The sequence below is a fragment of the Sturnus vulgaris genome, chromosome 31, assembly GCF_052056855.1.
Source record: "Sturnus vulgaris isolate bStuVul1 chromosome 31, bStuVul1.hap1, whole genome shotgun sequence".
NCBI classification, from domain to species: Eukaryota; Metazoa; Chordata; class Aves; order Passeriformes; family Sturnidae; genus Sturnus; species Sturnus vulgaris.
The window spans coordinates 3,127,820-3,148,336 of NC_142273.1; the positions used below are offsets into that span (position 1 = coordinate 3,127,820).

Sequence of the window (20,517 nt, forward strand, 5' to 3'; positions counted from 1 at the left end):
CTCCTGGCTGGGGCTGTGGGCTGGCACCGGTGCCACAACAGGGGTGGGTGACAATGGGGACAGTGTGGACAATGGGGACCCCGGGAGCTGGGGGGACACCTAAATGTGGGGGTGATGGGGCGGCACCCAGAGCTCCTGACTTGGGCAGTGCTGAGAGCTCAGGACCTTTGCTCAGGGTCCTGAAGGATTTGGGGTGGTGTTGGGGGGTCTTGCAGGGATTTTGGGGGTTCTTTCAGTGATCCCAGGGGAATTTGGAGGGTCCCCCTCCCTGTCAGGCTTGAGCTTCTGGGAGCTCAGGGTGTGCAGAGCACTGGGGTGGTTCAGGGGTTCTGGGGGGCTCCAGGGGTGCTCAGGGGTCCTGGGGGAAATTGAGGGTGCAGTGGGGTTTGAGGATTCCTGAGAGGGGTCGGGGCCATGGGGACCCCACAGTTACCCCTCCCCTCTTTCCTTTGCAGCTGCCAGGAAGCAGCAGGAAAGGTGAGTGGGGGGCTCAAACCACACTCTCCCCTTTCACCCCAACCCCCAAGACCTCCCATCCCCCCCACACATCCCCTTGATTCCCTCAGGGCCCCCCCGGAGCCCCCGGCCCCCCCAGAGGAGGGGGAGGTGCTGTACACCCACGTCGTGATCACCAAGCAGACGGGGGGTGAGTCCGGGCTGGGACACAGGGACACGTCACCCATGGGTGTCCCCGTGCCCAGATGCCACAGCCAGTGTCTCTCGCAGTGTCCCCCTGTGCCACCACACTCCAGGATCCCGAGGTGACCTACGCAGAGCTGGCAGCAACCCATGGGCGACCTCGGGAATGTGGGGACATCTACGGGAATGTGCTGTGACACTCGGGGCATGGCTGGGAACTGGGGGAACTGGGGGAATTGGGGGAACTGGGGGAACTGGGGGAACTGGGGGACCCCACCCATGGGCAACCACCCGTGTGTGTCCCCCCCACGGCTCCCATGGGTGCCCAACATTCACGGGTAGGTGGGCACAACTGAGGGGTCACCAGGGCACCCAGAGCTCCCCATGGACCCTGAACCCCCAAGGGCCTCCCCACACCCCTTCCACTCCCCCCAGTGCCTCCCCATTCCACATCCAAGTGCTCCCAGTACCCTCAGAGATTTCCCCATTCCCTCCCCACCGTGCTCCCAGTACCCCCAAGGGCTCCCTGTTTCCCCTCCCAGTGCCTCTCCATTGCTCCCAGTCGATCCAGGTGGTTCCCATTCTCTCTCCCAGTTCCCCTGTACTCCCAGTGCCTCTGCAATGCCCCTCTCAGCACTCCCAGTACACCCACGGCTCCTCATCCCTCCTCCCAGTGCCCGGGGAACACAGGACTCGTTTCCCTCTTTTTGGCACCAAAATGCAGCTTTTTGGTTCAACTGGCAGAGATGGTGTTTCTTTGTTCAGCTCTGTCGCGCTTTAGGAATGGGATTCTCCAATTTTGGGCTGCCACTCTAAACCAGAGCTCTGGATTCCCTTCTGCCCTGTCTCAATCCCCTCCTGTGCCGTGTTCCCCACACCATGAGGTCACAAAGGCCCTGGGGGGGTTCCGCAGCCTCCCCCTTTCCCAGGGCACTGGGGATCAGGCCATGGCACAGGGTGGGGTGTCAGGGACAGGAAAAGTTGGATGTCTCGAGACATTTTGGGACACCTGTGTGTGGCAGGGCTGGGTCAGGCCTTGCTGTTGGTGACACAGGGCCCCGTGTGTCAGTCAGTCTGTCAGCCATGGCACTCTGGGGACAGAGTGACGCTCTGCCAAACCCAGCTCCTGAGGGGCCGAGGGACCAGGAGTCCCACCTTGGCAGAGGGACCTTGGTGGCCCAAGGGCTTCAAAGGCAGAGCATGAGGTGGCCAAGTGTCTGAGCCTGTCTGCTCTTGGAGTGTCTGCCCCATCCACGCTGGATCCCAGGGGCTGGAAACTGTCTTGGTTTAAAAGAGAAACGTCTGCCAAGGAAAGCAGGAACCTTCCTGGAATGGAAAGAGGAGCCATCCCTCCAAATTGTTATAACTGTGAAAATTATGGGGTTTGCAGGCAAAAATGTAAGAAAAGGAATAACAGTTCATTGCTGGGAAATTTATAGAACAGAACAGAACAAACAACACGAGAACAGAAATTTCCAACCCGCTCAGGGCTGTTTGTTCATCTTTGGTGCAGTTCTGGCCACGGCCAGCAGGGGACGCTGCAAGGAGCAATCCCGGCCAGCAGGGGGCGCTGCAGGGAGCACTCCCGGCCAGCAGGGGGCGCTGCAGGGAGCAATCCCGGCCAGCAGGGGGCGCCCCGGTGCCGCTCGAACCCCTCAGGGGCCATGGCGGCCTCGGGCGGGAGGGACCAGGGGAAATCGCTCCTTTTGCAAACTCACGCTTTGCACCAATCGCTCCCGGCACCAGCACCGGCAGCGCCCGGGCAGAAGAGACCAAGGCAGCAGCTTGGATCCCAGTGCCCAGGGGCAGCGCAGCAGTGTCCCGGGGCCAGGCACACACCCTGCGCAACACCCGCCACCGCTCTCCCTGATCCCCAACGCAAGGAAGGCACCACCCAACCCCAGGCAGCTCTCAGCTCCACAACAGCACCTCTCGGGCCTTTCCAGCACAACTCCTGAAAACCCTCAGCCTTTCACTGCCTTTTCCTCCTCCAGCCCTGGCACAGCAGCTTTGGGAATGCTGAATTCCCCTGGGATGCTGAGGAAAGCAGGTGCTCCTTGCTGACACTGCCAGGGCTCCTCAGGGGCTCCACAGCTCGTTTGGAGCTGCTGCTCTTCCTGGGCCACTGCTGGTCCCGATACAGCAGCCCCAGGAGAGGGAGGTGGAGCAGACTCTTAACGAGCTGTTGGAATTTGGGCCGGGGGTCCTGAAGTTCAGCTCTGCTGCTAAACCATGGCTGTGCACAAACACTCGGCTCTGCTGCCTCTCCCAGGGATTTTGGGCCACTGTGGCAGCACTGGACACATTTAGGGGATCAGATGCCCCCAGCTCTGCCCACAAGAAGTTTTTTGGTTGGCGGCAAGGTTTTGTGGAACTTCTCACCTTGGCCACTTGTCCTAGGGTGATGTTATGGTGTTTCTAGCTCCAATCGTGTGTCCTGATTATGTTTGGTATTATGTCCTGTGCTTCCAGGACTGAGTCTGAGAGTGAAGCTTTGTTTTGTCTTGTTATCAGCCGGCTCACCTCCCCCATGGTCTATGTTTAGGAGAGGTTTTAGCTCGGCTTGCTTGCTTGCCTGCTTGCTTGCCTGCTTGCTCGCTTCTGCCTTTTTCTTTCCTTCGCTTTGCCCTTGCTTTCTGCTTATTAGTTAGTTCAGCTAGGCAGTCCAACTTTTTCCCTGGACTGTTTTCTCTTCCACCCCGTCCCCTCCCTCTCCTGGATACCATCTGAACGGACGGGGACCTGGGAACCCCAAGAAACACCGGGAGGCTACACTTTGTCACCTGCAGCAGTCATCCCCAGCGCCAGAGACTGATAACTGCGCGACCACTCGCCAGAGAGACTGAACTTGTCATCCCTTCAGAACGGTGAAAGAGTTTTTTGTCAGCTGGTGTTGTTTTTTTCCCTGTGCTGGGGAGTGTCTTGCTTGTTAAATAAACAGGTTTTTTCTCCCACTCTTCTCCAAGGAAATTCTTCCCGAACCCGGTGGGGTGGGGGGGGGGAGGAGTCGTGGGGTTTGCTGTCTGGGGGCTCCTCCTGGAGGTTTTCCCCCAAATTTGGCCGAAACCAGGACACCACTGCACAGGGATGGGCATTGGCCAGCCCTGCTCTGGCCAGCCCCAGCTGGCAGCCAGGACCTGAGGCTCCCCCCGCCCCCTTGGCTTTGATTCTCGCAGCTCTCGAGCTGCTGCAAAGGTGACAATTCTGGGGGGGAAAAGGCGTGGCTGTGGTTTGCTCAGCCCTGCAAGAAGCACAAAACCCAGGGTGAGCCCAAGCAGTGGCTCTGCGAGGGCCTTTGATGGTTTTCAGAGCAGGGCTGGCTGGAAACCCCCCCTGCAGGGGCAGCTGCGAGGGAACCAGTGCGGAAATGCAGCAATTGATCATTTGGTGCCTGTGCCCGAGGCACTGAGAGAGCCCCAGAACTGCTGCAAATGCCACAAGGATCTGCTCAACGACCTGAGCGGGACCCTCCTCCTTCCTGAGCTGAGCAGGCAGAGCTGAACAAACCAAAACCATTTCTGCCGCTTTAATCCAAAAGCTGCGTTTGTGTCCAGTAAGAGGGACAAGGGTCCTGTGCCCCCTGGCACTGGGGGAGGGAATGGGGAGCCCTGGGGGGTACTGGGAGCACTGGGAGCACTGGAACGGGGAGCTCTGGGCAGCCCCACATGGGACCCCCAGTGGTGGCCACCTCCCGGGCACGGTGGGCAACCACAGGAGCCGAGGGGGTGGGGACACAAGGGGTGTGCCCTCGCTTAGGGAACTCCAGTGTCCCCAGTGTCCCCATTGTCCCCAGTGCCCCAGTGTTCCCAGTATCCCCAGTGTCCCCAGTGTCACTGCTCGTTCTCGTAGCTGTCCCTGCGGTGCCGCTGTCGCCCGTGGGGTCCCGGCAGCTCCTCGTGGTCCCCTGGGGCTGTGGAGTGTCCTGAGTGAGGCTCCGGGGTTGGGGACCTGGGTGGGGGTGACACCCGTGGGTGACGTGTCCCTGTGCCCCCCTGTACTCACCCCCTGCCCTCTCGGTGCCCACGATGTGCGGGTCCAGCACCGCCCCCTCCTCCGGGGGGGCCGAGGGCTCCTGGGGAGGCCTGCGGGGATAAGGGGGGGTCTGTGGGGGTGCGGGGCTTCCTGCGCTGAGGGTAAAATGGGGGGTCAGACCTGGAGCCCCCCACTCACCTTTCCTGCTCCTTCCTGAGGGCTGCAAAGGAAAGAGGGGGGAGGGGTGACTGAGGGGGCCTCAGGGCCCTTGAACACCCTCGGGACCCCTGACTGCCCCCTGAGCCCCCAAACTCCCCCAAAACCCCTGACAGAACCCCCAACATCCCTGCACGACCCTCCAGGGCCTCCCCAAATCCCCCAGGAGCCCCAGCTGAGGTCTCTGGGGGCTCAGCTTCACCCAAGTCAGGAGCTGTTAGTGACACCCTATGGCCCCCCCCACTATGGGGGCTTCACCCCAATCCCTGGGACCCCCATGTCCCCCCATTGTCACCCACCCCGGCGGTTCCACCAGCGACAGCCCCCGATGACAGCCAGGAGCAGGAGCAGGTACAGGAGGGCCCTGCCGACATTCACAGCCACTGCCGGGGACAGAGGGGGACACACCGGGGTCACCCTGAGCCCCGGGGGTCCCGAACAGCCCGGTGAGCCCGTGTGACCCCACCTGTGATCCAGTGTCCCTGTGGTGTCACCTCCAGGGCCAGCTCTGGGCTGAGTGCCCGGAACACGCGGTGCCCGTCCTGTCCCAGCTGGTTGGTGGCCACGCACTGGTAGGTGCCCGAATGTCCCACATCGACGGCCCCAAGCTCCAGGAGGGGACCCCGGGCCACCTCGTGCCCGTCACGCAGCCAGGTGAAGGTGACAGGGGCTGAGCCCACCTGCACCGAGCAGCGCAGGGTCACGGGGTCACCTGGGCGCACCTGGAGTGCCGGGGGACCGGGGGTGATGGTGGCATTGGCCACGGGCACTGCGGGGACACAGACAGGGCTGGCACCTGGCGAGGGGGGATGGGGATGCCGTGGGTGGGGTCACCTTCATCCCAAAGGTCCCGCTCACCCAGGACGGTGACATTCAGGGGGACGCTCTCGGCCACGCTGTCCCCATCGCTGACCCGGCACTGGTAGTGGTCGCTGTCATTGTCCCCAACGTGCCGCAGCTCCAAGCGGGGGCCGGTGCCCAGCGGTGTCTCCGAGCCCCCCCGGTGCCAGGAGAAGGACAGGGGACCTGTCCCCATGGCCACCGCACAGCTCAGCACCAGGCGGTCCCCCAGTGCCACCTGTCCCCCGGGGGGCTGCACCGACAGCGACACCCCCGAGGGCGGGACCCCTGGGGGACACAAGGGGACCGTGAGGGACCAGAGCAGCCGGGGAGGGGCAAGGGGACCCCAGTGAGGGAGAGGGGCTGCCGAGATTTGGGGGGTGTGGAAAACGACCCCAAGGAAGAGCAGGAGGGTTCAGAGAGGGGAGTTCTGGAGAGGGACTGGGGGGACACCAGGGAGGAGTGAGGGGACCCAGACAGGGATGGGGGGATCTGGGAACAAGGAGGGGAGATCAGAGAGGGATGGGGGGACCCGGGGTGGGAGCCAAGCAAGGATGGAGGGACCCTCGACAGGGATGGGAGGTCCAGGGCACGTGGAAAAGGTGTCCGGGATGGATGAGGGCACCAAGTGAGGGCTGTGGGATCCGGGAGAGGAAGGGGAGACTCGGGGGGCTGCGGGTCCTCAGGCTGGGCTGGGGGTGCGTGGGAATGGTTCGGTGTCCCCAGACAGGTCTGGGGGTCCCTGGGCAGGGGTCCCGTGGGGGCTGTGGGGGCTCCCCGTGCCCATCCCCGCACTCACTGCGCACCGTGACGCCGAGCCGGGCGCTGCTCTTCCACACGGCCCCCCCCTCGGAGCGCACCTCGCAGCTGTAATTCCCCGAGTGGGAGACCCCCACGGCGGGCACCAGGAGCTGCGGGGACCCCTGCGGGCCCCCCACCAACTGCCCGTGCCGGTAGAAGCGGTACAGGAGGGGGGCTGGGGGCCGCAGGGGGCTGGGGGTGCTGAGGCAGCTGAGATTGAGGGGGGACCCCTCGGGGAGCTCGGGGGGACCCTCCAGCACCAAGACAGGCTTGAGCTCTGTGGAGATGGGAGGGGGATTTGTGAGCCCGAGTGCCTGGGGAGGGGCTGTGGGGGTGTCGGGGTGGGGCTGTGGGGTGCTCACCCTGCACTGTCACTGTCACCTGCGCTGATTCCTTCCACCTCCCCCAGCTTCCCACCCAGCCCCTGCAGTGGTAGCGGCCGCTGTGGTTCAGCTGCAGAGGGGACAGGGACAGCTCGGTGCCATCGCCGATCGTCCCCAGTTCCTTCCCGTCGCGGTAGAAGGACACCGAGGTGACGGAATTGTTCCGCAAGCCCCGGCAGCGCAGTGTCACCGTGTCCCCCTCCAGCAGCGCCCGCGCCGGCAACTGCAGCACCAGCCAGTCTGTGGGACAGGGGGGACCTGTCACACCCGATGTCACCCGGAACCCCATTGGGTCACAGCAGGCGTCCCCAGTTCCAGCACGGGGATCCCCCTGCACTGGGATGCTCTGGGATGTCCCCAGAGCAGGGGACAGGCTCTGGTCACACCAGGGGTGACCCATGGAGCTGAGCCCACCCTGAGCCCTCGGGGTCCCCGCGGGTGCCAGGGTGGGGACACCCAAACCCCCCTCACAATTTGAGACTGTCACTCGGGGGCTGAGCCTGGTCCCGGGTCTCTCACACTGGTAGGTGCCACTCTCGGTGACACGGAAGCTGTCGCCTCTCTCCTGTCCCCATCTCTGCCCGTTCCTGTACCAGGTGGTGACACCGGCGGTCCCCGAGCCCTGGCAGGTCAGTGTCACCCCGTCCCACAGCACCGCCGGCCTCCAGGGGGGCTCCACCAGGAGCTGGGAGCTCTGGGCACCTGCGGGTGACAGGGGACACCAGCCTGGCAGGGCCACCACGGGGCTGGGGACAGCGGGGCAGGGACATGGCATCCCCCGAGGACTCACCAGCGAGGCCGAGGGTCTGGGCTGGAAGGGAGAAGGGACAGGGCTGGCTGGGGGTGGCACCGTGGGGACAGCAGCACCTGGGACACCTGGTGTGGTGTCTGTCCCCAAAGTGTCCCCACGGGAACACTGGTGTAGCACGGAGGGTTTGAGCACAGGGACACCTCGGTCACCCTGGGCTGGGGCAGGACATGGGGACACTGTGGACACCCCATGTGTGCACAGGTCACCTCCCCCAGCCCTACAGCACCTGTCCCCACGGCCACATCCCCATGGCCCTGTGCCCGTGACCCCATTCCCATGGCACCTGTCCCCATGGCCCATCTGCATGGGACGTGGCCCTTGTCCCTGGCCCTGCATCCCTGTCTCCCTGTCCCTGTCCCCACAGCTGCCCCAGCCCCAAGGTTCCTTTTGCCACATCCTTGTCCCCCCATCTCGATCCCCCTGTTCCCATCCCCACATCCCAGTTCCCCTCTTCCTGTCCCCAGGGCCACCCCACGACTCTGCTCACACTGGGGTCCATGCCCATGCCCTGGCTCTGCTGGCCTTGGGGACCTCAGGGGACCCCGCAGCCCCCCTGTGCCCCCTCCCCACCGCTCTCTGCCTCACCGGGGCCCATCCCCGGGCCGTCAGGCCCGTGCCCGGGGCACTCACCCCACAGGAGCAGCGCCACCTTCCCGGCCATCCCGCTGTCCCCGGCCATGGGCACTGGCTGTCACTCGCTGCTGTGGCCACCTGTCCCCTGGCTGGCGGCTCTTCCCATGAAGGGACAGGAAGCGAGGTCACGTCTCGTCCTCATGTGTAGGTGGCCCTTGGTGGGGGCAGGGTGGGGACAGGATGGGGACCCAGTGACACATGAGGCTGATGGTGGGGACAGGATGTTTCCAGAGTTTGGAGGCTGAGGTGGTGCAGGGGAACAAGGATTGGGTGTCCAGGGGATTGGGGTGCCAGGGATGGGGTCCCATGGGAATGGGGGTCCCAAGGGTTGGGTGGGTTCAGACTCAGGGATGAGGGTCCCAGAACAACGTGGCCTCCAGGGATTTGTGATCATTGGATGGATCCCAGGGATTGGGGTGCCAGGGGAATGGGGGTCAGGGGGAATCCTGGTCCCCAAGGGAATGGGGGTCTCAGGAATGGATCTACCGGGCTGGGGGTCCTTGGGAATGGAGATCCTGGGGAAAAGCATTCCTGGGATGGGAATCCCAGAGAGGGGGGACATAAGGAATGGGGGTCCCATGGTTTGGTTCCCAGGGGAATGGGGGTGCCAGGGATGGGCAGTGGCTGGGCAGGCCCGTGGGTCACAGCTCCTTCCCTGGGTGCCTCCGATTTTGGGGTGACCCCGTCCTGACCCCCTGGGCTTCTCGTTTCCTGGGCTGGCATCACATGGGGGTCCTGGGTAGCTCTGCCTCTGTGTCCTCCCCTGCCCTTGACTTTTCCTCTCTTTATTTCTCTGTTTTCCTCATTTTCCTCCTTTCTGTGCCATGCTCCCTCATCCCCAGTTCCTGGCTCAGAAACCCTGGGGAGCACCTGGGCAGGGAACGGGTTGGGGGGAGCCCAGGGAAGGAGAAAAGGGGGTGGGGGGTCTGCAGGGAGGGATGGGGTGGCTGTGGGGGCTGGGGATGTCCGGCTGAGCCCCCCAACACTTTCCCTTTCTCTCTCCTGCAGCAGAAGGAAGAGGCCGTTTGTGCTGAGAGTCACACGGGGGCGGGTTCTGTCCTGGGGGGCACATCCAGGGGGTCCTGCCTGAGGGGATCCTGTTCTGGGGGTGACACGTTCTGGGTGGATTTTGTCCCAGTGGTGACACATCCCAGCAGGGGAGATCCTGTCCTGGGGGATGGGGGTTCTGGGCAGGGTCCCTGGACACATTCCCTGAGGAAGTCCCTGTCCAGGGTAGGGCACATCCTGCACACCCCTGTCCCGGGTGGGTGGGGGGCCCTGGCGACCCCCTCTGTCCTCAGTGGGGCACTGTGACCTCTGTGACCTCTGGGGTGCCCCAATTTGGGGTGTGACCCGCCCACTCTACACCCCCTCATTGGCTGCCCCCGCCCATCTGGGAGCCCTCCATCCCCATTTGGGAACCCTCACAGGTGCAGCCCCTCGGCCCCATTGCACAGCCCACCAGGATCATTCTGTGGGGGAAAAACCCCAGCGGGGCTGACTGGGGAGGGGGATGGACATGGGCTGGTGTCAGTCAGGGAGGGCACAGACACCCCAAAAACACCCAAAGCCACCCCAAAAACACCCAAAAGCCCTGCAGGGCCTCAGTGCTGGCAACCAGGAGATGGATGAGACCCTGCACATGAAACACCTGAGAAGCTCTTGGGGGGCTTCCCCCTCACTCTCCTGCCCCCCACAATCCCCTCACGGGGTTTCTGTCCTGAGGGGTTGGGACACTTTGGTTTTATTTGGTTTTGGGAGAAATCCTGTTCCACACTTCTCCACTTTCCCTCATCCCCTGCAGGATCTGAGCTGGCAAGAGCAGCTCGGGAATGGAGCCCCAGGCAGGAAGGAGCTCCCAAACTGCTCCTCCTTGAAGCCAGTGGCCATCCAAGTGTGGGGCCCAGCCATGGCCCAGCCCCACTGCACAGGGATGGGCATTGGCCAGCCCTGCTCTGGCCAGCCCCAGCTGGCAGCCAGGACCTGAGGCTCCCCCCGCCCCCTTGGCTTTGATTCTCGCAGCTCTCGAGCTGCTGCAAAGGTGACAATTCTGGGGGGAAAAAGGCGTGGCTGTGGTTTGCTCAGCTCTGCAAGAATCACAAAACCCAGGGTGAGCCCCAGAACTGCTGCAAATGCCACAAGGATCTGCTCAACGACCTGACCGGGACCCTCCTCCTTGAACAAAACCTGCAGCCCTCTGGAACCTGCCAGAAAGAATGTTTGTGTTCTGGATGTGGACAGCAGAAGAGAGGGAAAAGTGTGGAAATATCGAGCAGGGGCTGCACCCGTGGCTCTGGGGCACAGGGGTGTCACAGCAGGAGCAGGGAGTGCCCAGGCAGGGGAATTGAGGGCAGGCTGCAGTGGATTTACCAGGGAATCAGACCCTGAGGGACACACGGGCATTGCCACAGATTGCTGTGCCCTGCTCCAAGGATGGACAGAGTTCCTCCCTGCTTGGGAGCAGAATCCATGGGAAGTAAATCAAGTTTGAGAGTGGGAATGAGAAAAATGAGAAGAGTTCCTGACTATGACCCTACAATAACCTTAAGTTTGGGCCCCCCAGAGGTTCCAGGGCCCCACTGGGGACAGCAGGAATGCTCAGGGCCCCCAGGACAGAGGTGCCCAGGATGGATGTGCCACCTCTGGGACAGGAATCCCCAAGGACAGGGCACCCCAATTCCCCTGGGAACCCAAACATGGGAATCCCCATCCGTCATGTCATCCCTTCCTTGGCACCCCCATCCCTGGGATCCATCCCATGAACACAAATCCCTGGAGACCACGTTGTTCTGGGACCCTCATCCCTGAGTCTGAACCCACCCAACCCTTGGGACCCCCATTCCCACGGGACCCCATCCCTGGCTCCCCAATCCCCTGGACACCCAATCCTTGTTCCCCTGCACCACCTCAGCCTCCAAACTCTGGAAACATCCTGTCCCCACCATCAGCCTTGTCAGGAAAATTAATCCACAAACACCAGAGGTTTATGTCCAAAAAGGAGACAGAGGAGTCCTTTTTGCTTTATTCGAATAAAGGGAGAGGCCATGGGACATTCCCCTGGGATCTCTCCAATTTTTGGAGGACGCAGCCTCCTTTTTATCCTATTTTCCCGGCCGCATTTCCCTCTCTCTTTCCCCATTGGCTGAGGTACTTGAGAGGCACAGACTTCCCGGAACGCCTGATACCTGAAATTCCCCTCTAATGTATAACCCTCCCTTTTAATTTTTAATTCTTATAGAATTCATAGTTTTCCCCCCGTTGCTTCTTTCATCTTTCGATATCCAATTTCATTTATCAGCAGCCCTACAGTTTGTTTGTAAAGGCAAATATCTCTTTCCATTCATCAATCAGTGGAATCCATCCCATTGTTTCTTTTATCTCTCAGTGCTTAACCTTATCTACAGGCAGATCCAGAGCTCATTTGTAAAGACAACTTCAACATCCCTCTCAATCCCTCCTCTTTTATTTTTAATAATTGTCTTTACAAACTTTAGCTATCATTTACTTAATATTTTGTTCCTGAGTCTTTTTTTTTTTTTTGGTTTTGTAATTATTTGGAGTGACATCAATTTCTATCCTTTTGTAACCATTTCTGGATCAGTAGGCGTGGCTATTACCTGCATCCCTTTGATCACATGTTGAATAAGTTGTACTAAGCAAGGGATCGTGCATGGTAAAAAGATTAGAGTTGCTACAGCACATAAGAGGAAAAAAAGTAATTGTTTAACCTATAGTCCACCAGGTAGCCAAGAAAACATGTCCCATTCCCATAAAGGTTTTTGCTACTTTTTCTCCTAAGGTCAAAACAATTATTTTCCCATTCTTGGCTCCAACCTAACCAATAATATAAAGGGAACATTATTAAGAGAAACATTCTGATTGTGTAATCTAATCTCCTAACTTAATTTTTACTTTCACGTTGTCTTTCACACCACTTGTGGCGAGTGAAGGCACAGAAACAGCTCAACATGAAGAAAACAATGACAGCAAGGGTTGGCCCCCAGTGCCTGGAGATCTGAGAGGAGGGATGCCCACACAGACTATTTCAGCAGGCACTCTGTGGGTGGGCACACGAGGCTTCCCCCGATGTCGACGCCCTGGCTGCTGCTCCAGTCCCCTCCTGCCGAGTGTCAGTCGCGGCTTCCCGTCCTTCTCCTCCAGCTGAGATGTCCAAATCTCTGGGGCTGCAGAGACCTTGGCCCGAGTGTGATGGGTCCAGCCGTGTTCAGCTGTCTTGACGGCTGTGTCTGTGCTCAGCAACACCTGGAAAGGTCCACGCCACTTGGCCACCAGTGGTGCTTCTTCCCACTCCTTAACCAGGACCCAGTGTCCCGGTTGGATGTTGTGAACAGCAAAGTCCAAAGGCAGGGTCTGTGCCAGCTGAGCTTCCTGTCGAAGAGATTTCACAAGAGACACTATCCGAGCCACATATTGTTTCAAATACACATCGCTTATCTCTATCCCCCCACTCGGCTGAGAATTACAAGGGTAAGGAATTCCAAAGATCAATTCAAAGGGAGATAATTGAATATCTCCCCTGGGTCTGGCTCTTATCCTTGCTAAAGCCAGGGCCAGGAGCCGTACCCACGGCATTTTAGTTTCTATCACCAGCTTCAGGAGATGTTTCTTTATTTCTCCATTCATCCTCTCAACCTGGCCCGAACTCTGTGGGTTCCAGGGGGTATGGAGGTTCCACTGTATCCCTAAAGCAGTCATAACTCCTTGAAGAATTTTTCCTGTAAAATGAGTTTCCTTATCTGAATCTATCGCTTCCACCATCCCATATCTTGGAATTTTTTGTTCCAAAAATGTTTTAACAACTGAGCCTGTAGTTGCTGACACAGTTGGAAATGCTTCTGGCCACCCGGTTAATTGACATACTATTACCAGAAGATATTTAAATCTTGCCACTCGAGGCATTTCAGTAAAATCCACCTGGCATCTCTGGAAGGGACGTACTGCCCAATGCCTCCCTCCCCTGGCCAGTTTCTTTGTAACTTTGTTGTTGGTTTTAGCACAAGTCAAACAGCCTTCAGTGGCTCGCTTTGCCAGGCTAAAGAGACCAACAGCAGCGTTCATTTTGAGGAAGGCTTCTGCCAGTCCTCGGGAGCCCCAATGACTCCCTTCATGAAGTTGTTTTAACAATTGTAAGGCTCGAGCTTTTGGTATCCACTGCTTACCATCCCTTGTAAACCAATTATTTTCTCTTTCCTCTGCCCCACTCTTTTTAATTATTTCAAGTTCTTCTGGTGGAAAAGAGAGTTTCTCTGGCAGCGGTGCAGTTACTGGGAGCAAAGGCAGGGTCTTAGAGACTTCTGGCAACAATGCAGCTTTGCGAGCTTCTTCATCAGCCAGTCGGTTTCCTATTGCCTCCTCCGACCATCCTGCCTGATGCCCCTTAATGTGGATTATTGCCACCTTTTTTGGTAAATTCACTGCCTCCAATAGGCAAGAGATTAAGTTCTCGTGAGCTAATGTCGTTCCTTTGCAGCTTAATAAACCTCTTTCTTCCCATAGTTTTCCAAATGCATGTATTACCCCATATGCATATTTAGAATCAGTAAATATATTTACTGTCTTGTCCTGGTATAATTCACAGGCTCTCACAAGCGCGTACAGCTCTGCTGTCTGAGCTGACCAGGTGTGTGGTAACCTCCCCCCTTCCTTTAATTGCTTCCCATTCACGATAGAGTATCCTGTAAATCGTTTCCCTTCTACCACCTTGGAGGACCCATCAATGAACACATTCTCTCCCTCAGGCCAGGGAATATCCCGTAGATCTTCCCTAGCCCGTGTCTGGAGGTCTATAACCTGGATACAATCATGGATTTCTTCCTGGCCCCCCTTTTCTCCAGGGCCATTTAAATAAGAGGCTGGATTAAAAATTTCCCCACCTTTAAATTCTAAATCCTCCTGTTCCATTAAACAAGATCCATACTGTAATAATCGAGCACTCGTCATCCACTTAGAGGCTCTCTCAGTTAACAAAGCTTTAATCTGATGTGGGACTTTAACAATGAGATTCCCTCCCCTTGTCAGCTTTCGGGCCTCAGCCACCATCAGAGCTGTGGCTGCACAGTTCTGCAGACAATGGGGCCGCCTCTGGCCACCGGGTCTAACAACTTAGAAAAACAGGCAACAGGCCTCCATGTTCCCCCATGCTCTTGTACCAAAATTCCTTTAGCATGACCCTGTTTGACATCCACATATAGCTGAAATTCTTTTTCTGCGTCTGGAAGAGCCAAGACTGGGGCCTTAACCAATTTGTCTTTTAATTTCTTAAAGCTTTTCTCTCCTTCTGGTGTCCATACCACGACACCAGACCACGATTAGGACTGTTTTGAGTTAAAAAGTTATATAAAGGTCTGGCCACCACAGAAAAATCCTTGATTCATGCTCTACAGTACCCCACCAACCCTAAAAACCGCTGTAACTCCTTTTTAGTCTGGGGTAACGGTACCTGTAAAATCCCTTTTTTGCAAGAAAATTAAGCAGCTTTACAGTAGCCTCTTCAACCACCTTTTCCTGTTCCCCTGACAAGAGCAAATCATCTACATACTGCAACAACTTGACTCCTAAGGGTGGAGTAAACTCTCTTAATATTTTCTGCAAAGCTTGCCCAAACAGAACTGGTGACTCTGTATATCCTTGAGGGAGTATTGTCCATGGCAATTGTTGTTTTATCATTTTCGCTCCTTTCTCTTGTTCCCACTCAAAAGCAAAATACTGTTTACTATCTTCTGTGATTGGACACCCCCAGAAAGCATCCTTCAAATCCAGTACAGAATAATACTGATGTGAAGAAGGGATTTGATTCAGGATTGTGTATGGATCTGGCACTGTGGGATGCCTTGGTTTGACAATATTATTTATTATTTTTAAATCCTGCACCATTCTGTAGGTTCCATCTGGTTTCTTAACCGGCAGGATAGGAGTGCCATAGGGAGACATACACGGCTCTAAAAGACCTGCTTTTAGCAGGGACTCAATAACAGGCTGTAACCCCTTCTTTCCCTCCCTTGAAAGAGGGCATTGCATTTTAGACACCACTTGTCCTGGTTGCTTCAAAGTAATTTGGAGAGGCTCTATGTCCAGCTTCCCATATTTCCCTGGAGCTGCCCATATTTCCGGATTTATTTTAGCATAAGTCTTTTCAGACATTTTACACAAAGATATCACAGTTTCGGACTCCGTGTCACTTCTTACAATGCTAATTTGCATTCCCATTCTAGCCATCAAATCTCTTCCCAGTAAATTACAATCACAATTAGGAACAAACAAGAATTCATGCAGTTCAAATCTGTCCCCCACATCTATTAACAGCGGTTGAATAAAATGCACTCGCTCATCCTTCCCGCTTACTCCTTGAATAACCAAGGATCTTTTTGACAATTTCCCCCCCTTAGGTATAAAATTTAAGTTGGACCGAGAGGCCCCCGTGTCTACCAGAAAACACACCTCCTCTCGATCCGGACCCACCTTAAAAGTTATCAAGGGCTCCTGAGTGGTGGGTCCTTGGTATAATAGGAGCCCCTGACACCCCTAACAATCCATTTCCATTATCCTCTGGACTTCCTCCTCCTGAGGGTCCAGTTGTTTCTGCGGACACTCGTTTTTCCAATGCCCTTCTGCCCTGCAGACAGCACACTGGTTCTTCCCCAGCCGCTGTTTGGGTCGGCTGTCCCCTGCCGAGGAGGGAATCCCTCTGCCCCTTCCTTGTGGCCGACCCCGTCCCCTCTGTCCCTGGGGACCCCTTGGACCCTGCAGTTTATTCCTCCGGGGCTGCACAAACTCTGCCATCATCCTTGCTTTAGCTTCTGCCTTTTCCTCATCCCTTCTTACACATATCTGCTGTGTTTTTCTAACCAATTCCTCTAGAGGCTTATTTTGCCACTTTTCATCTTTCTGTACTCCTTTCCTTATATCAGGCCAGGCCTTAGTAACAAATTGCACCTTAAGCAATGTGTTGAAGGCTGGCCCTTCAGGATCCATCCCCCCGTGCTTCCTCAAGGCATCCCTAATCCTCTCCAACCAATGAGGGCTTTCCTGTTTCTCCTGTTCCAACGACAGAGCCTTGGCTCTGTTGTTCGTTCTGGGAGCCGCTGACTTGATTGCCCTGATCAAATAAGCACGGCAATCACGGTGAGCCAGACTGGCCTGGTTATTTGGGTCCCACTGGGGGTCTGCCTGGGGGATGGCATCACCCACCACAGGTGCATTGGGTCCAGCCCCCCCTGCTGCTTGTGGGTGTTCATCCTCCCACAGCTGCCGAGCTTTCTGCAAAATCATTCGTTTCTCTGATGACCCAAACAAAATTCCCAAAAGAAAATCCCAATCCTTCCATGTATAATCCGCATTTCCTAAATATTCCTCTATCTTTTCCCCCACCCCTATGGGATCATCCAAATATGGGGATAATTCTTTTTTCAACCCTCTTATATCCTGGGTAGTGAGTGGTACAATTACAAACCCAAATCCTCCCCCTTGACCCCCCAAAGGAACTTGACAGAGTGGCATCTGGTGTACCCCTGTCTCTTGGGGGGCTTCTGATGCCCTAAACTGAGTTCAAATTCTAGTTCTGGGGGGTGATACAACATGCTGCTCCCCTCCCCCTACACCATCACCCTTCTCAGGTGGGGCTGTAGGAAAAACATTTCCCTGATCCCCTTGCTCTGAAAGTTGAGGATACAGACGACCTGCAGCTGGCAACACTGTAGAACAAGACGGGGGAAGGTGCTGAAAAACATCCCAATCCTCACCACTTTCCTCTAAATACCTTCACAAAATTCGACACAAATGAATTTTATCTGTTCCATAAGTAGCCATATAAGTCCCCTTGCCAACTTATACTCTGGCCACACAAAATAACAATATTTTACCATAATTTTCATAGTTACTTCTGGGTGAATATACAATCTGTCCCAAGACCTCAGCATTCTCCCCAAGGGACTCTCCGGGGGTATTATGGGATCGTCATCCCATTTGCCGGGGCCCCTTTGCGGCTTCACCTTTCCAACCCTCTCTGGGTGCCCCGTTTTACCTGTGCTACCCTCCATGGGTGCCCTCTCAGGTTTACCTGTGCTACCCTCCATGGGTGCCCTCCCAGGTTTGCTCCCCGAAGATCCCATTTTACTCACCGGTGAGATTTTCAGTGGTCCATCCCTGCGGACTCTTCACGGACCCCCCTGGTCCGCCACTCGTCTGTCTCCTGGACAGTCTCGGGAACCCAATGGATCGCCCGGTACCGGCCGGCACCAAGGGGAGCTGATCACCCAAACTGGGTGAGGCGCCTTCAGCTCCGCTCGCCGCCCGCCGCCCCGGACAGTGGAAAGATCCCGGACGAGCCCCCAAATTGTCAGGAAAATTAATCCACAAACACCAGAGGTTTATGTCCTAAAAGGAGACAGAGGAGTCCTTTTTGCTTTATTCGAATAAAGGGAGAGGCCATGGGACATTCCCCTGGGATCTCTCCAATTTTTGGAGGACGCAGCCTCCTTTTTATCCTATTTTCCCGGCCGCATTTCCCTCTCTCTTTCCCCATTGCCTGAGGTACTTGAGAGGCACAGACTTCCCGGAACGCCTGATACCTGAAATTCCCCTCTAATGTATAACCCTCCCTTTTAATTTTTAATTCTTACAGAATTCATAGTTTTCCCCCCGTTGCTTCTTTCACCTTTCGATATCCAATTTCATTTATCAGCAGCCCTACAGTTTGTTTGTAAAGGCAAATATCTCTTTCCATTCATCAATCAGTGGAATCCATCCCATTGTTTCTTTTATCTCTCAGTGCTTAACCTTATCTACAGGCTGATCCACAACTCATTTGTAAATACAAATTCAACATCCCTCTCAGCCTCATGTGTCACTGGGTCCCCATCCTGTCCCCACCCTGCCCCCACCGGAGGCCACCAACACGTGGGGACGAGACGTGACCTCGCTTCCTGTCCCTTCATGGGAAGAGCCGCCAGCCAGGGGACAGGTGGCCACAGCAGCGAGTGACAGCCAGTGCCCATGGCCGGGGACAGCGGGATGGCCGGGAAGGTGGCGCTGCTCCTGTGGGGTGAGTGCCCCGGGCACGGGCCTGACGGCCCGGGGATGGGCCCCGGTGAGGCAGAGAGCGGTGGGGAGGGGGCACAGGGGGGCTGCGGGGTCCCCTGAGGTCCCCAAGGCCAGCAGAGCCAGGGCATGGGCATGGAGCCCAGTGTGAGCAGAGTCGTGGGGTGGCCCTGGGGACAGGAAGAGGGGAACTGGGATGTGGGGATGGGAACAGGGGAATCGAGATGGGGGGACAAGGATGTGGCAAAAGGAACCTTGGGGCTGGGGCAGCTGTGGGGACAGGGACAGGGAGACAGGGATGCAGGGCCAGGGACAAGGGCCATGTCCCATGCAGATGGGCCATGGGGACAGGGGCCATGGGAATGGGGTCACGGGCACAGGGCCATGGGGATGTGGCCGTGGGGACAGGTGCTGTAGGGCTGGGGGAGGTGACCTGTGCACACATGGGGTGTCCACAGTGTCCCCATGTCCTGCCCCAGCCCAGGGTGACCGAGGTGTCCCTGTGCTCAAACCCTCCGTGCTACACCAGTGTTCCCGTGGGGACACTTTGGGGACAGACACCACACCAGGTGCCCCAGGTGCTGCTGTCCCCACTGTGCCACCCCCAGCCAGCCCTGTCCCTTCTCCCTTCCAGCCCAGACCCTCGGCCTCGCTGGTGAGTCCTCGGGGGATGCCATGTCCCTGCCCCGCTGTCCCCAGCCCCGTGGTGGCCCTGCCAGGCTGGTGTCCCCTGTCACCCGCAGGTGCCCAGAGCCCCCAGCTCCTGGTGGAGCCCCCCTGGACGCCGGCGGTGCTGTGGGACCGGGTGACACTGACCTGCCAGGGCTCGGGGACCACCAATGACACCACCTGGTACAGGAACGGGCAGAGATGGGGACAGGAGAGACGCGACAGCTTCCGTGTCACCGCGAGTGGCACCTACCGGTGTGAGAGACCCGGGACCAGGCTCAGCCCCCGAGTGACAGTCTCAAATGGTGAGGGGGGTTTGGGTGTCCCCACCCTGGCACCCGCGGGGACTCCGAGGGCTCAGGGTGGGCTCAGCTCCATGGGTCACCCCTGGTGTGACCAGAGCCTGTCCCCTGCTCTGGGGACATCCCAGAGCATCCCAGTGCCGGGGGATCCCCGTGCTGGAATTGGGGACCCCTGCTGTGACCCAATGGGGGGTCCGGGTGACACCGGGTGTGACAGGTCCCCCCTGTCCCACAGACGATCTGGTGCTGCAGGTGCCGGCGCGGGCGCTGCTGGAGGGGGACACGGTGACACTGCGCTGCCGGCGCTGGTGGAACGATTCGGTCACCTCGGTGTCCTTCTACCGCGACGGGAAGGAACTGGGGACGATCGGCAATGGCACCGAGCTGTCCCTGTCCCCTCTGCAGCTGAACCACAGCGGCCGCTACCACTGCGGGGGCCGGGTGGGAAGCTGGGGGAGGTGGAAGGAATCTGCGCAGGTGACAGTGACAGTGCAGGGTGAGCACCCCACAGCCCCACCCCGACACCCCCACAGCCCCTCCCCAGGCACTCGGGCTCACAAATCCCCCTCCCATCTCCACAGAGCTCAAGCCTGTCTTGGTGCTGGAGGGTCCCCCCGAGCTCCCCGAGGGGTCCCCCCTCAATCTCAGCTGCCTCAGCACCCCCAGCCCCCTGCGGCCCCCAGCCCCCCTCCTGTACCGCTTCTACCGGCACGGGCAGTTGGTGGGGGGCCCGCAGGGGTCCCCGCAGCTCCTGGTGCCCGCCGTGGGGGTCTCCCACTCGGGGAATTACAGCTGCGAGTTGCGCTACGAGGGGTGGGCCGGTGCGCAGTGAGTGCGGGGATGGGCACGGGGAGCCCCCACAGCCCCCACGGGACCCCCACCTGGCTACATCCCTGACCCCCAGAAATCTCTCCTGTGTCCCCCGCCTCTGCCCTGTGTCCCCTCATCGCTCTCTGTGTCCCCTCACCCCCCCATGGGGTGTCCCCATCCACCACATTTCCCCATCAAACCCATCCCTCCCGTGCCCCCCTCCCCCCACACCGGGTGCCGGACCCTCCCCCCGGCCTCAGCCCTGTCTGTGTCCCCGCAGTGCCCGTGGCCAATGCCACCATCACCCCCGGTCCCCCGGCACTCCAGGTGCGCCCAGGTGACCCCGTGACCCTGCGCTGCTCGGTGCAGGTGGGCTCAGCCCCTG

The 20,517-nt window shown here is 58.1% G+C and overlaps 1 protein-coding gene across 1 annotated transcript in view; it reads right to left on the reverse strand.

Annotated features, from left to right (window-relative positions):
• Positions 1 to 5,240: 5,240 nt before the first annotated feature.
• The window catches only part of LOC148220759 (Fc receptor-like protein 3), a 136,807-nt gene continuing 121,530 nt past the window's right edge, over positions 5,241 to 20,517 (reverse strand). Inside the window, exons 3-5 of the mRNA XM_088181007.1 lie at positions 6,467 to 6,745; positions 5,686 to 5,955; positions 5,241 to 5,596 (exon numbers count right to left, since the gene is read on the reverse strand). Of these exons, the coding sequence (XP_088037133.1) occupies positions 5,241 to 5,596; positions 5,686 to 5,955; positions 6,467 to 6,745 (905 nt within the window). The remainder of the gene's footprint in view (positions 5,597 to 5,685; positions 5,956 to 6,466; positions 6,746 to 20,517) is intronic.